At 41.5% G+C, this 17,238-nt stretch overlaps 1 protein-coding gene across 1 annotated transcript in view; it reads left to right on the top strand.

Annotated features, from left to right (window-relative positions):
* The window catches only part of minar1 (membrane integral NOTCH2 associated receptor 1), a gene marked incomplete at both ends in the record, with an annotated part of 18,274 nt that extends 1,296 nt beyond the window's left edge, over positions 1-16,978 (top strand). Inside the window, 3 exons of the mRNA XM_080430239.1 lie at positions 25-1,533; positions 7,236-7,499; positions 16,781-16,978. Of these exons, the coding sequence (XP_080286365.1) occupies positions 25-1,533; positions 7,236-7,499; positions 16,781-16,978 (1,971 nt within the window). The remainder of the gene's footprint in view (positions 1-24; positions 1,534-7,235; positions 7,500-16,780) is intronic.
* Between the last annotated feature and the right edge of the window lie 260 nt (positions 16,979-17,238).

Raw genomic sequence — 17,238 nt, 5'->3', positions numbered from 1 at the left:
CTGTATCTTTTGTTGTCGTTCTAGGTCGTCACTACAGAAAGCAAACAGGGCAGTAAAGGTGATGAAGTTTACCACAGGAGGGAGCTGCTCCACAAGCCGCCTACCTTCTTCAATCACAGCTTTGAACTGCCCTACAATAACCCCTACTTTGAGACAACTCTGAACTCACCTCTTCAGGAAAGACGACGGGCCAAGCACGAGAGTCTAGACGATTTGCAGGCGTCCACGTACTTTGGTCCGACCACGGTTTCCGAGTGTGTGAGCGCCAGGAGGAACACTAACAGACCGGGGAAGCAGCCATCTTGGCCTGTAAAGAGCCTCAGTCTCAACACAGAGGAGGGACCTGCTGATTTTGAGCGGTCATTTCTGAACAGCAAGCCACTGAAAGAAAACCACCGTCACAACATCAGCATTCACAGCAATGACAATGAGCAGAACTTTCATAGCCCCAAGGAGAAAGTGATGGCCTCTCCCTCTGGGTTTGTAAAGAAACCAAATGGAATAAAAACCAAGGACGTTGCATCGACGGCATGTGGCCCTGGGGGCATGGACAAGAGAGAGGCAGGGAAAAGATTTAGGGACAAGAATATGAACAGTTCATCCTTCCAGGGAGGGGCCTTGGACTGTTCATCCAGTGTCGGAACTCAGACGGAGAAGGCAGAGCAGAAGAAAGCCAACGAATATCCAACTAAGTTTGGCGAGAGAGAGAGGCACACTTTCAAACACTCTGATGAGAAGGAAATTGTTAGCGATGACATAAGTGACATTTTTCGTTTCCTTGATGACATGAGTGTGTGCGACTCCCTGGGTGTAATCCAGTCATCGTGCTACAACAGCAACGGGTCGCTCTCTCAGGTAACGCTGAAGTCAGACGGTGACAGCTCCCCCGAGCGCAACACAGTGAAACTGGCGAAGTCTAAGCTTGACCGCCTCTTTCAGTCCCTGGAAAGCACAGACGACGAGCTCAAGTCCAGCGTCTTTAAGCTGGTGATGAGGATCGGAGAGATCGAGAAGAAGTTGGAGTCTCTCTCCGGGGTGCGGGGGGAAATCTCTCAGGTGCTTTCCAAGCTCAACAAGCTAGATGACAAGATTCAGGAACCGGAGCCCAACGGGAGGCACGGGGAAACTGCATCAGCCGCATGTTCCAGCACCACTCCTGACCACCCCCACCCCCACAACCATAACCACAACCACTCACACCCTGATCCCACCCATTCTCCCCATGTGTTCCAGTGCCACACCACTGGCCACAATGTCAAAATGGACAATGGCAGTTCAGGGGAGTGGTGCTGCTCAGATGGGAGTAACAGCGAGAGCTTGAGGGTAAAAGCTCTGAAAAAGAGCATGTTCACCAGGAGGTCATCTCGCTCGCTCAATGAGGAAAACAGTGCCACAGAGTCAAAGGTCGCCAGCATCTCCAATTCCCCCCGGGACTGGAGGACAGTGTCCTATTCTTCCCATCCGGGGGTGGATGAGGGGAAGGACAAAGACAGGGACAGAGACGGCAAGGACAGACACAGGAAAGCCAAAGAGGTAAGGGAATTTTGTTTTATTTATAGAAATGGTTTTATTTATTTTTAATTTTTTTTATGGTTGGTGATTAAGTTGCTTTTCTTGTTTGCATTTTGTCTTGCATTCATCAGCAGTTGTTTTTGTCAATATTATTGCTGTTTTCAGTCGGACGATAATTTGTATGCACTGATCAGCAGTGAAATCCTTTATTCATCTCTACTTTTCTTTCATTGCATATCCAGAAAACATTTTAAAGACATAACCCCCCCCCCCCCAGAATATGACAGCTTTAGTTTGAATATAACGATGTCACATGTCATGGATTATGACAAGACATGTGACATGTGGACTTGCACTGCACTGACTGAAGTTGAAAGACATTTGCTTCAACAACAGTTTGTTGTGCTATGACTGGACTGGACTGGGCCCCGGATGTTTAAGGAATTATAATTGTTTTCAAATTCATATACCACAATTCACCCCACAGAAACATGAGCCATGTTTACAATGATGGAATGAGAAGGAAAATTAAATGCTGTCAAATTAGAAACACAAGGCGGGAGGAAAGATCTGAGAGAGATCTGCTTCCTGCAGGCATTCTGGGCTACTCAAGTTAGGATTCGGTGCCATTTGTCACCTGTCAAGTGGTAAGAACTGGAGGAGCTGTTTCAGGGAGAGAGGAAAACAGCTTGAATCCGAATATAGCTCAGGGAATTCTGAATGCTATGCTGAGGCAAACTGTACAATGGAGAAGAAGAAGAAAATGGCAGCCTGGATCACCGTGCTGATACCCAGACAGCAGCAAAGATGCTCTTAATGATTGTTTGGGCAACATGGTTTAGAAAGTGAAAAAGTACTATATCTGCAGTGCAATAAGTTTGGCTATGATACACATCTCACTCCTGTCATTTTTGTGACTCTACATTTCTATTTTGAGGCATGTGAGTGACAGTTGTGTTGTAGGCTACAGTCCAACATTACATTCGTCTTTACACAGATCACCCACCCCCACCCTCCGGCCTCTGCACACTATTACACGGCATGTTAAGACATCAGTCACTCTCGGCAGGTGTTTAGCAAGCCAGTCATTCCTGGTGACCTTTTGCTAGGAAGCCAAATGGAGTGGGTGTTAATTGAAAAGGGCCATGACCCTGAGATGTCTTTTGTCAGCCCTATGCAGTGTAAGCACATATCCAAGCTCTCAACTGGCACACAGTTATTCGACTACGCAGAGATAGCGTGTGATCATCTCTCTCCCCATTTTTCTACATCTGTCACTTAACCCCCCCCCCCCACGACAGTCTTCCCCATTCTTGCTTCCACCTTCGAGCCACCTCTCAAGTAAAGCATTCCTAATAATATTTTTATTTTCACTTGCTTTCCGTGTCTCCTAAGATGAAACACGGACCAGTTATACCAATCCATGTTAGTGATTGGATGAAGTCCAGAAAGAATGCTTATTCTGCACCTCATCATTATGTACAAACAGAATATGCCAGTATTCTGCCATTATTTCCCTGTGACAAGACAAAGGTTAAAGATTAAGTTAAAAGTGAAATCCCCCAGGCAGTGAAGGGTGTACAGAACCCCAATTCTTGACTCATCACGTCCTCACATTTAATCCTGGCCATTATGTTTTAGTGGCAGGACGTAGTAAAGCCCTCAGACATGCAGCATTGCTTTCCTCTATCACCTGCTAACACAGTCTTACTACACAGTAAAATCCCGAATGTTGATTTAACTCTCAGAGTGTAACAATTGGACCCATAAGGGTGCAATTTTTACCCTGTCAGGTTTGAATAAACTCAGGATTTTAATGTGTAGAGTGTCATTTTCAACAGTGCTGTATTTTATCTGTCCCCATCTGTCCCCAATGTTGGAGCAATGCCGAGATGGAGGGCAGTCTCCCCTCTTCCTCTGCCTCTCTCTCTCTCTCTCTCTCTCTCTCTCTCTCTCTCTCTCTCTCTCTCTCTCTCTCTCTGTGACAGGATCTTCAGCACCTGTGCCCTATAAACAGAGCCATGCAGTTTTTCATTTCTCCCCTCCCTCCCTTGCCAGTAATTGCTTCTTATTACACGTGCAGTAAGATCCTCACTCAGTGTTCATTTAATTAATGTATATAGATGGTATAAAAATAGACTTGTATTTGGTGCAGTACCATTTGTACACTCTGAGTAAAATTAACGCTGAGTATTTTACAGTGTGTACTCTTGGCCAAGCCTTTCCCATAAAACCTTTACTCAAAGTAAGTAAGTAATTGTATGATAGGTTACAATGAGGCGATCGACATTATCAATCTTTTGTTCTGTGTCATTGACGAGCTCACAAGCATTTACTTATTTGAAAATATAAACTTTTACTAAGTTAAATATTCACGTACAAATATTTAACATCATTACAGCGGACGGTTTGCGCTGCAGTGGTGTAGCATTCATGTGTGCAGATTGGTTTTCATTGTTTTTATATAGCACTGCACCCATAAAGGTCAATGGGCTTTGAAGTTCTCACAGCCCTGAAATGAAAGGAGCTGTCAGTGTGCAACTTTGTCGGCCGTAGCTGAGTGGCAATTAGCAGGTCGCCTGTTTGCCCGCTTGTCAGCCCAGTCTATGTGTCGAAGTGTCACTGAGCAAGACCCTGGAAGGGCTTGAAAATTTACTATTTTCCTTGGTACGACTGTTACTTCCAATTTAAAAAGTTAGGAACACCAAGGAGCACCGATATGTAACAGGTGTTTTTAATTGATAAGAATTACAGTAGGTTATAACAGTAGGGTTTACAAGTAACATAAAATGGTGAAAGTGACCTTAAATGCATGGTACTGTAGGCCACCACTGTGGCTTTATGCAATATCATGGGGCCAGGATTTAAAATGTAGTCTCCTGGGCCTGGCTGTCTGTCCAGCTTCCATGATCCATCTCTTCTCTGAGACTGAGGCATCATGCGTCCCAGGGGAGGACCCTCTACACTGATTCCAATTACATCTTCAGCTTTGCTCAATTTGATAGCCCATTTGGTTAATATAATTGGAATTTCCTAGTTATTAAATAATTAAATAAAGTAAATAGTAACATGGTGTAGTGGAGGGTGTATATGTCATTACACTGGCCATTGTGGATACTCACGTCGCATGTTTACCAAAACTGTTACAAATTCAACCCCAAGCACTATAAAGCTATTGTTTTAATTATTGTTCTAACTTAAGCAAATGGCAGATTCCACAGCACAATTATAACTAGGACAGTGGCCCTTTAACGTCTAACTGCTCCCCGGGCAGCGAATTAATGACACTTCCCCACTGCTCCTAATAGTTCAAATTGGTTAAATGCAGGGGACAAATTGTATGTATGTGCAAATGAACAGTGACAAATAAATTAAATGAAATTCTGGTATTTAAGTTTTGAGGTCACTGAAAACTAAATTGTAGGCCTACTGTTATGGTGCCATGACTAACATATCTTCTGGCCACATAAAGTGGCTTGTGCGAATTAATATATTCTCTGTATGTACTTAATAAACATCAGAATGCCGCGTGACACTACCTCGTTGTTATCTTGTTCTCTGAGCTCGCCGCTTGCTTACAGAAGGGTAATTCAAAGTGGATGTCACCAGCTTTAACAGAGAGAGCTTTTAGAATCACCACAGGGGATTCTAAATTGCAACACAACAAAAACCCTTTCAGAGTAGTGTGTGTATCCCTATAGGGATATCAGAGGTCAGGGTAATGAAGATATACCTAAAAGCTTCCCAGTTGGTTATAAGCTTATGGTTCTCTCTGCTATCACAGGACCCACAGTGTTCATCCATCCATCTGCACTGCCCTCTTCTCCCTTGTGCTAGCTTCTGATGCCAGTTCCTCACTTTTTTCATTTCCTTTTAATGTTCTGTTATAATAACCCCCCCTCCCCCCTGTCTATGAGTGTGGGTCTGTGTGTGTCTGTGTTTGTCTGAAGCTAGTCTCGCAAACAGCTGGGCCAATCAGTGTAAGGGTAGTTAGGTACTCAAGGGGGCGCTGTAAACTGTGGGGCTTTCGGGAGATCATGTGACATAAGAATCCCATGTCAGAGCTTGAATGGTTAAAAATGTTTTGATGTTGTTGTTGTTTTGAATAAGAATAACGGAGAAACAATACAATCAGTGCCAAACTTCATGCACGCTGCCAGTAGGCCTCCAAATATTCAACTTTTATTTCATAATGGAAGTCAATCAGGCTCGGATCAGGCTGAAACCTTCCCCAAATTTGGAATCATTTTCCCCATACAGGATGGTATATAGTATAAGTGAATCATCATCAATCAATGTTCTTGCAGATCATGATCACACTATAGACTTTACTGTCAAACTGGTTTTCTGATAATGGACAAAGGAACAGATGAGTAGGAAGAAAAATATGAGCTTCAATGATGAATGAATGCTTATGAATCCAGATACTGTATGTTCTTCTTTGCCGAGCTTCCAAGCTTCCGTCTCCCCAAAGCCTTTCATACATAATCATACAATTAACACTCAGTGCAGTTCTTCTCATGAAAGCCACTTAACTTTTCCTGTCAATGGGGATTTGGGGGTGAGTGTGTGAGGCGCACAAGGACGAGAAACAGACTGACAAGTAAAACCCTACATATGAACATACCTCTCTCTCTCTCTCTCTCTCTCTCTCTCTCTCTCTCTCTCTCTCTCTCTCTCTCTCTCTGATGTATCTTTCTCTCGTGTAAATACACACACAAACACAGTGAGGGTGTTACATAGACAGCCAATAAGACAAAGCCGGGAATAGATTTGTCACCTTGTCCGACCCTGATGATGGCAGTTACTCGTGGTTGACAGCAGCTGCCTGTAACTGGTACAAGATCAATACAGTCAATGCATTCTGTTGTGGGGCGGTTTACCCATCATATTGTTTATCTTGCTTAATGGAAGAAATAACAACTCATGACAAATGTGCAGAATGTGCAAATATGCAGAAACATTTGCGCCTCAGGAATCAATTTAAAAGAATGTAGAAAATCTGGCATCCTTGGTGTGCCCTCTAGCGTAATGACTAATAGTTGACTTATCTTGGCAATAGACACTGCTATGAGGGTTCACACTGAGTACGGTGGAATAATTACATAATTATGAAAACAAATTAATTATGAGTTACATGTCAATACACAATCTAAAGGCAGTGGATATTCAGCTGTCATAGGGGTTTGGTTAAGGGAACTGTTATCAAAATGTATTGTTATTGTTATCATTATTAATAAAAAAGGTAACCAGCTGTATCCTACAGTAGCTAGCCTTTTGATTGGCTCCAGACCAATCAAATGATGTAGAATGTGAAGTGTGCTACATAATCAGAGAACACTGAGCGTTTAAGTTTTATTTATTTCCCTCCTGGCTGATATGAGCAGGCCAGATGATATTTAATACCAAATCTGCACTCAGTATCAGATATTGGGTTCCTTGTTTTTCAAATGAGCTGTTATACACATAAACAGCTTTTGAGTATGTTTCTCATTTAAAGCTTTGTAATCATAACAAGTGACACTATAGTGTCCCTCTTTCACAGAGGGAAACCAAAACCCTTTTTTCAAGATTGTACAACGCAAACAGAGGACACAGCATACAGCACACGCTTTCATCTCTCATGAAAAATAGGGTCACTGCGTCTGTCTCTGCCTCCGTATCTCTGTCTACCGGTGGCTTTACTCGATCTCCTCTAACCCCCGTCCCCCTTTCCTCTTCAGGCAGAGCGGGAGCGTCAGTATGAGCTCCCCCAGGGCCACCGGCCGCCCAAACCCCCCAAGGACCCCTACCTGATAGAACAAGTCTTCTCCCCGCACCCCTACGCCCCCGCCATCAAGGCCCACGTGAAGGGCAGCCCCCTGTACACCGACCTGCGGCTCACCGGCCTGTCTGACGGCAAACGCGGCCAGCCCTCCTGGACCATTGAAGAGTACAAACGCAACTCAGGAGAGAAGGGCAAACAGCTCAATGCTCTGGACCTGCAGGTACTGGAGCGTGTAGACTGCTGACATCACAACACAAAACAATAGCAGAATGGGGGATGGGTGGGAGAGCCTGGCTGTCTGTCTACCTTCAAGTATTACAAGCCAGCATTGCTTACTTGCATGAAATGTATTTTTTTGTGTGTGCATCCTCTGGCTTGTTCCCTTGTCAGACTGTGGATAATTTGCTTTGCTTTGCTGCTTACTCAGGGGCTTTTCAATATCAACGGGGCTGCACCACTGAGGTCCATTGTGTTGACACATGCCTTTTCTCGCTTCCTTTGTCCACCATGATATTTGATTTTGATACAGTCTGATCGACAAGATTTATCGTCACACGGTAACCTGCCTTGACAGACTTTAGTATAATCTGGTGTGATCCTTCAGTCTGGATGCAGGCAATGAAACCAACTTTAAACAGGTCAGCTTCTTCTGTTATCAATGTGCAACTCCAGCAGCAATGAAAAGCAATGAAAATAAATCATCATATTTTCGGTATTGATAAAGGTGTGTCTACTGAATGTGGAAAACATTACCTGCTCCACTATTGCATCTCTAGGCTAGGCATTTGGGGAAGCAAAAAGTTGTATTTGGGATGAAAAGAACAATAAATATCCTTCTGCATGCTGTCAGAACAGCTAATTTAACTCTCAACTCTGTCGCAGATCAGAGTAGAGTGCTGTTTGCCCAAGAGCTTGCGTCTCGCAATCAACATTTCTATCCCCAGCAACATTAACGAAAACCTGGATGTCGGCATCTGTTCAACGCAGCTATTCATCTAGCCTTGATCTACATCTTGAACCTAGAACCTTTTAGAAACCATGTATTGCCTGCATCCAGACTTTAGTATCACGCCAGATTACAAATTCGAAAAGTCTGTTCAGGTTAGTCACATGTGTGTTCCGTGTGTGTGGCTTGGTGTGTGTATGATGCTACAAGAGACATGGGGGTCTGTGAAGCTTTGATGCAGCCAGAGCGCTATATTATTGATGTACTGTATATGGCCTTCAGAGTTGCCAGACAGACTTACAGATTATATCAGTTCCTATTTCTCACCAGCCTCTTTCCAATATGGCTAACTGTGTTGGCTTAAGTAAAGGGTAAAAATAAGCAAATGACTTCACGCTTCACACGTAACTTTATAGGTGCAATCAATGTCTGAAAGACAGCGATTACTTACTGGCTAATGGGCTGACACTGAGGCTTTCCATTACCTTTGGTCTTTTCAAAAATCACGGTGACAAGCTCATTGTAGCCTTGAAAGCTCGACATACTTACTGCAACCACTTAATGCAAATTAAATAGCTCAAATCAAGCCTTTATTGCTAGGTGAAGTGGTCTGCATTTCTGATTTTTTCTTTCGAGTTTTATTCATGAGTCTTATTGGAGTGTGAGGGAAGAGTGTGAGGATACGGTAGCAAATGATTACTGGTGTACAGTAAAGCTGCTATATTGCACTTAAAGAACATTTATTTACCAGGGTACCCTAATAATAAAATAACAAATCTGTTCATTTGGAAAAGGAGCGAAACAGAGAGAGTAGATACTGTATGTTAAAGAAAGAGAATGGGCGTGAAAAAATAAATGATAAATGACTCAGGGTTGGATTTGCTGTGGGGGATGGGTGAAAATCCATGTTTTTGCTTTTGATACCCACCCCCCACCGGTCATTCAGTTTTATTACTAGTGGGGAATATGCTTTATCGCTGCTTGTGGTCAGTCTGAATTAAATACAGGATGTCCAGGGTAAGTAGCTATTTAGCAATCTACTGCCAGTGGTTTTGTGGCACTGGCCACGTGGTAGCATCTGAAACAGTCTGTGTTTGTTATATGTACTGTATAGGGTCTTTGAGTTTGACCACATGAGTTTCAAAGTTACCTACGGTGATGATCCACTACTGTCAGACCACTGTCACTACAGAATAGGTGAACGTTAATGAACGGAGCAGCTATGCGCACACATTCAAACTCATTCACAAAACACATGATTTAGATTGCATTCTAAAGTAAAGGCTACTCAACCACGGGAAACCTACTGTAGCATCCCTATTCTATTCTACGAACGTTGCAATGTGTTGTGAGCTTGTAGATTTACTAGTATAGAGTTCATAGTATAGACCCCTTTTGGGTCAATGAAGTTTGACCTTCCTGCACTAGTTAAATCCACAGACTACTTCAACAGAAAAGGGGGATATTATTTGAATTTACAAGTGTTACTAGTACAGTGTCATGGACGTTGCTGTCAAATGCTTGTCTTAATGTGGTTTCAGGTCATTTTTGTTTTAAAATGTGTTTTAAAATGAAAGTGTAGATGTGGCCTAAGTTCAAAAAGTCAAGCGAATGGCTTTTCCCTATAAACTGGTAAACTCCAACATGTGTGTCACGTGCTTGTACTGTATGCAACACACTTCAGTCGATTGAGTCTAATTCCTTCAAACCCACAGTAACTGATTTTCAGTCATAATGGCAATACTTTGAACAGTGTGCCTAAGTTCAGCTGTCAGCCCATTGTAAAAGATGTAACACCACCTAGATGCAGTTATTTGCCACACATTCTTGTTAGCTTGTACTTGTAGCTGAGCCAGTGATAGACAACAACAAGTCCACCTTCTCAGGAATCACTAAACAGAACCCGGTGGGTCACCTTTAGAGTCATTGATTTCAAATTTTCTGATGATCAATATTGAGAGTCCACCAGGACAGGAACAATAAGATTAACCTTGGCTGCTGGCCTCCTTCAGAGACACAGGATTAGTCTCTGATTGCGCGGGGGTGAGCGGGTGCATAAGCTGGACTGCTGCCTGCAGGCAGGGTTCCATTTGTTTGGCAGGATGTGGAAAATGGCATATACAAGCTCACAACGCGTCACATCATGATGCATTGTGAGCTTGTAGTCTATTTTCACTATTTGTTGTACAACAAATTATGTAGGGCTTAAGTGGTTAAGGAACCGCGTGTTTCTTCCGAACTCTAATCGAACTCTAATCGAACTGTGCTCACCAGCATCACCAGTCATACACAAATAATACAGAAATAAATTGGTGCAGCAGACAAAATCAATAACAACACTGCTTAATTCTGTGTTACTGCGATGTTAATCCCAGCACATCCATCTGCCGTGTCCCTCAGTATTGCAGTGCAGCCCCTCAACACACTTGAATTTGGTTCAAGGGGCCATTAACTTGTTGACCATTAACAACCTTGACAAGACTGGAGATAATTACATTTTTATGGGTACTACTCATACAGTATGAGCTTTCCCATTCTCTGTCTCTTATTCTCAGTCTGTCTTATCCTTGGTTGCCTTGCTTGCTTGTCCTTGCCTGAGTGAGGCGGGAGGTCATTCCAAGCTGTGGAATGACCTCCCGCCTCAGTCAGGACTGCAGACTCACTCGCTGCAGCCTTAAAACTCACCTCTTCAGAAATGCTAAGAGTGCTTAGATAGCATTTAGATATATTTTCTTTTAACCTGGTATCCTAGTTACTTTGTAGCACTTACCCATTTTCTTTGCACTCTATTTACTTGCTATTTTACTTATTATTTACTTTTTTACTATTTATTGACTAGGGTTCATGCTACTTTCCGATCTGCTCTTATGCTCGGCATACAGTAAGAGAGTCTGCTAAAGGCTTAAATGATCAATTGTAAATTGCTTGTTCTTATTCTGTCTCTTTCCCTACTTTCTCGTCTCTTTCTATGACAATGTAGTAACTCACTGTAGCCACCCAGGAACAGTATACTGTTAAAGCATACACTGTAAAACTACTGCAAAAATCTGAAGTGTTAATTACATTTTTGAAATAACACTCCAGATTATACTGTGTATCTTCCTTGTCCCTCAGGGACTGTATGGGAAGCAAAACATTCACAAAGACAAAGGGAGGCAAGACTCTGCATACCGTCTGCTGTTTCGTACCGTCTGTGTTTATCTCAGACTGCAGACTTAGGGGAGACGACGACCTGAGAACAGCTGATAGATGGTCTGGTGGGTGGTGCTTCCGAGGTCAAATACAACACAGAAATCATAACAGATTTCACATAACTTTGGCAGTCCCTAAGACCCTAAATACAATATAAGCATTTAGCTGACTCTCTTAACCCATTAAAGCCGGGAAAGCATCTGTGTCATTTTAGATGAAGACTAGATATAACTAGCATATGGAAAAAAAATGGTGACAAGAAGTGATACAAGGAAAGAGGAGTGGTCTGAGGTGGAGTCAAGTGTGAATAGGTGAGTTTTGGGGGGGCTCAATTTAGGAGCCAGTCTATAGGACACTTGGAGCGATGGCCAGGGTGTCATAGAGAATGCAGTGTATGGTATGCAGTAGGGCTGAACGATTTTGAGAAAAAATCTAATTGCGATTTTTCTGACTGATATTGCGATTGCGATTTGATTTGCAATTTTTTAAATTTCTTAAAAAATAAAAAATAAATCTTAAAAAAATGTTTTAAGTCAAGCTTGCTTCAGTTTAGTATTCACTGTGTACGTTTAAAACATTACCAAATGGCATACCATGTATTTACTGTTCTAGATTCTAATAAATAAGGATGAGAACTAAAATATATGATTTTTTTCCCCATGTATATATTTAAACATTTAGCTGGAATAGAAATAGCTTATTTTTGTAAACAACCCAACATTGAACTTGTTAAGTCATTAACTTATGGATCAAGAAGAGAAGCTCTTTCTGAAATGAAGTTCAAGTAATACAAATAAAAATAAGATTAAACAAATAATGACTTTTGTGGAAACAATTCACAACAGTGAAATAAGTAGGTCTTTCACTTATGGCTCCAGAAGTACATTGCACAACAGACAATTTACTGATATCCAGTATTTAGCTTATGTAGATTAACATTTAACTAAAATGTAACACTTTTTTGACTCACAAGGCAAAGTCCTCTCCTACTACTGTACATTGTATTACTACTACTCCTTGGAAGTCAAAAACTCAGAATACAGTGCAGTGGTGGAAAAAGTACTAAATTTTTTTACTTAACCCATTAAGACCGGGGACGCATCTGCGTCTCATTTTAAGATTTCTTTGGGCTATTCAAAAATAGCAGATATACAAGCTCATAGCGCGGCACCGAGTGCCGCGCTACGAGCTTGTAGATCTGCTATTTTTGAAAAATATTGAAAAAATATTTTCCAGATTTTTTTCAAAAAACTGTTGAGATTTAGATTTTTTAAAGAATCGCCTCAGGTCTTAAAGGGTTAAGTAAAGGTATCAATTCTGCATTGTAGAAATACTCTGTTACAAGTAAAAGTCCGGAATTCTAAATGTACTTGAGTAAAAGTACAAAGGTATTGGCATCAAAAAATACTTTAAGTGCCAAAAGTAAAAGTACTCATTATGCAGAATGTCATTTTCAAAATGTATACAAATCTTTTGAAAATGGCAGATCTACAATCTCACAACGCGTCGCATCGCCACGCGTTGTGAGCTTGTAGATCGGCTATTTTCAAATAGCCAAAATATATATTGAGCTGAAGTGGTTAATGTATGTTTATTAATACAAATCTACATCTAAAAAGTAACTAGTAACTAAATTTTTCAAATGATTGTAGTAGAGTAAGTACAATATTTTCCTCAGAAATGTAGTGGAGTGGAAGTAAAAGTATTGGAAGTTGGAAATACTCAAGTAGTACAAATTCCTCAAAATTGTACTCAAGTAAATGTAGTTAGTTACTTTACACCACTGCATAAGTGACAAAGACACAGTTCATAGTTCATAGACGCTTCTTTTGGGCTTGTTTTCATAGCCCGGGTTGCTTATTTCTCTCACAAAACCTGGCAACACTGACCAGGAAGTGCTTTGCATCGTATTGTTTACATTGGATCACAGCATCGGAGCATCCAACAGTATTAGTTTAATAATGATGGGGAAAATATAAGTTACACTTACAGAAACAAACATAGATAGGACCAACACTACTACTACACTACTTGTGTCGCACCGAAAATAACATTTTACCGCTACGTGCGGCATCGGAAACTTACGCAATACGGCCGTTCGACAAACTACATAGCGGACAGGGAGCGAGGGAGGGAGAGAGAGAGGGGGGGGGCGGGGGGGGGACTCGCTGCCCTCTCGCTCCCTGTAGAGAGATGCAGCCACTCTGGAGAGAAGGAGACAAGTCCCGCGGGTGTTCTGGGATGAATATTAAGGCGGGAATGAATATTATGATTAAAAAAAAAAAAAAGTTAAAATCGCGGCCTTTGCGATTAGCTAATCGCGTCGTTTCAAATCGCGATTTCGGTTTGAAAACGATTAATCGTTCAGCCTTAGTATGCAGTGATGTACTCTTCAATACCTGTGGCAGAGCAGAGGGAGGGAAGGAGCAAAACACTTGAGTGCCTTGCACTGTGATGTTATCAAATTATAAATCCTGGAGCTGCTTCACTGACTGAACAGTAGACTGATCCTGAATAATATGGACTCACAATAGACTGTCAGTGAACAGTGAACAGCAAGCGACATTTATGACATTGCAATTCAGAATATTGGTTGTTTGGTCTCCACCCATGGGAGAGACTGTTGTTGACAAATGTTGTTTTGCTTGTTCAAGAGCCAGCCATCATTTATTAGAATTCTCTTCTAGGCTTTTAAGTTGCAAGGCTTTGCAGGATGTCAGACATTGGAGCATACGGGTGGTACAGGGGAAAAGGGTGCATCCAGCTTGGATGGGGGTTCCAACGAACACAATTGGCTGAGAAAAAGCGTCTGGAGACTTCATGTGTATCGGAGTAGAAACAGCCATGTCTACACCCTCCCACATGATCAACTGTAGGGGTTAGCAGTGTATGGGGAAAATTGCGAATTAATTGGCATAACTACAAAAAATACATTTGACAACTGTTTTTATCATTTAAAATATTGAAATGACATCAACAATCCACAAAGACTCCCCCCAACCCCGAGGGACAAACTGAGACAAAAACATCTACAAACCATAACAACAAGAAGACATATCAAATCGAAACCAAAACAAGAAAATAATAATTAGGAAAAGAAAGCAAAAATAGGTAAATGGAAAAAAAAAATTTAAGAAAAGAAAATAAAAAAGTAAGAAAAAGGTAAGAAATCACTGATGTGCATTCAAGAACAGGTTGCCAGGACCTTTGATTGATTGATTGATTACTTTATTAACAAGTTAGAAAACAGTACGGCAATACAGTAAAACGAAAACAATGCTAAAGGATAACACAAAAAGCTAATCTTCTCCAGCCTCATAAAATATAATATATAAGATATGTATTATACTATATAAGATCCATTGTGTATGAGATGAAGGAGTTGCCTCTGTTCATTTCAAAAGAATCAAGCGTCGGGCAAAAGGGATGGAGGCTACTCCAAAAAGTGCTATAACAGGACAAGGGTCTAAAGCATCCCTGATAGACATTCAAACACTGAAGCCCAATAATGTGATAGCTTGGAGCAACTCCAAAATATGTGTACATAAGGGGCTGGGGATACCCAACAGCAGTCACATGCTGGATCTATATCCAGGAATCACCTGGACAGACTCTCTTTAGTCCAGTGTAGTAGTACTAGTATCTTACACTGTAAAAGCCCATGTTTAGGGCAGATAGAAGTGTGTACTGTGTACCCATTTTATTATATTCTCCCGGGTCACTTAATTATTGCTCTCATTTTTGTGTAATGATATTAATAGAGGAGAATTGCAGTGTAAACAGTTCACCATAGCTCTTAGATATCATGCCCTTGAATGACAGAACAAGTACCAGTATATTTAACAAATTTGGCGTTAGTGCTGGAAATTGAAGGTACTGTTTACGTACAAACTAAGTCACGATTTGCAAATATCGAAATGAATATTTGTAACCAATTGTTGGACAGAAGCAAGCTGACCATCTATAAATAAATAAAAAGGAAGATACAATCCGCACTCTCTGTAGAGGTCTTAGGAGTCTTTTTTAATATCCGCAGCAGCAGTCTACCAAACAGACACGTTTCGGCACGCAGGCCTTCGTCAGTGTTAGTGTGGACTAACCTCTACAGAGAGTGCGGATTGTATCTTCCTTTTTACGTATTATCTTAATCTGCACCCAGTATATTCTTGAACTTTTCCAGACTGTCCTCGAGTTGAGCGAGCCTTTCCCTTGAAGTGAGTTCCATCTATAAATAAACCCTGCAGCATTTTAATGCCCAGCTTTTGCCAACTAAAAGAGCTGCTTCCTGTAAAGAGGGAACAAATATATGAGTTGCATGTACTGGCGACATGATTGAGAGTGCATGCCACCCATAATGCTGTCTGATCTGCTTCCATATTCTAATTGTTGCCTACTAAATTGGGAGATAAAGGGGGAAAAAAGGGGGGAAATATTGAGGGGGGGGAAAACATCAGATATTATGCTCTGGCTAGCCACTATCCCTAGGCATAGATAGTACCATTTGAGCCTCTAACAAAAAGATTCAAACCCACACCCAGAACAAGCATATCGGGCTGTAGGGAAAGAAGTGGAGTGGTTGCAACATGTTTCCTGGTTGCTGTTACTGTTAGCAGAGGGTCAATGAATATCACAAACGAGAGACATTTGCAAACATATTAACTTGTTATTTCAAGCTGAGAAAAGCCATGTGTTTTCTCAGTGCAATGTATTTTGGGCCTTTTCTTCGTTTGAATCAGTCTGTATCCGACTGTTTCTCTTCACCGTTTCGGTGTCTTTGAAATGTGTGAATCAGTTAAAATATCAATACACTATTACTCCTGTGAAGAATTGTACCTACCAAAGCGGTTATAGAACAGGTTGAAAACAGAATCAATCTTGTTGTTGCAATATTTCAGCCAGCTCCTTGCTGTAGTCAATGAATCCTGATTTATTTTCTTCTTGTATCTTTTTCTTTTTAAATTGCTGAGCTTCTATGGAGCAAGGTTAGAAAGAGCATGGCTGAATGAAGTTTTTCATAGGCAGAGTAAGGTTCGGAAATAATTATGCCTGATTATAGCAACATGTGAATAGCCACTCTGTTGTTTTAATTAACTCTGAGAGTGTACACATGTTTGTAAGTTTGTACATTTGTACATTCTCAATGAGTAAAAGTGATCTGTACAGATCTGTAACGGTCCATTTAGAACCCCCTCAAGGAACCCTGAGGGTCCCTGGACCCCACTTTGAGAACCACTGCTGAAAATATTTTGATTAAAATGTGTCTCTCATTATCTAGGACATTTGTATCTTATCACAAAACAAACCATCTTCTATCATTCTATCATCGTAAACGTAAATTCTTTTCCACTATTTTCTCTCCTCAGACCTCAGAGTCTCTGAACCCCAACAACCTGGAGTATTGGATGGAAGACATCTACACTCCAGGCTATGATTCGCTGCTTAAAAGGAAAGAGGCAGAGTTCCGCAGGGCAAAAGTGTGTAAGATCGGAGCGCTAATTGCTGCTGCAACCTGCACTGTGATACTGGTCATCGTCGTGCCGATATGCACCATGAAGTCATGAGTGCATACTAGGGTGGAGGAGCTGTCCCTCCATGAAAGATTCCACATGGATAAGTGATCTCACAGCTTTACTCCATTATCTGGCTTGGATACATTGTTGTCGGTGTAGCTCCATCTTTCCCCTTGGAAGGCGAAGAGTTTCTGACAATTTCAAAGTATTGAGGAGTTGAATGTGCCATTCAGAAGTAATTTATTTTCTTCTTCTTTTCGGTGGGGTCTATACTTCTGGTGGTTTTGTTGGATGTTTTCATGGTTTGGGTG

The sequence above is a fragment of the Gymnoscopelus braueri genome, assembly GCF_963280865.1.
Source record: "Gymnoscopelus braueri genome assembly, chromosome: 1".
In the NCBI taxonomy this organism is placed as follows: Eukaryota; Metazoa; Chordata; class Actinopteri; order Myctophiformes; family Myctophidae; genus Gymnoscopelus; species Gymnoscopelus braueri.
This window is presented reverse-complemented; position numbering and strand designations above follow the sequence as displayed.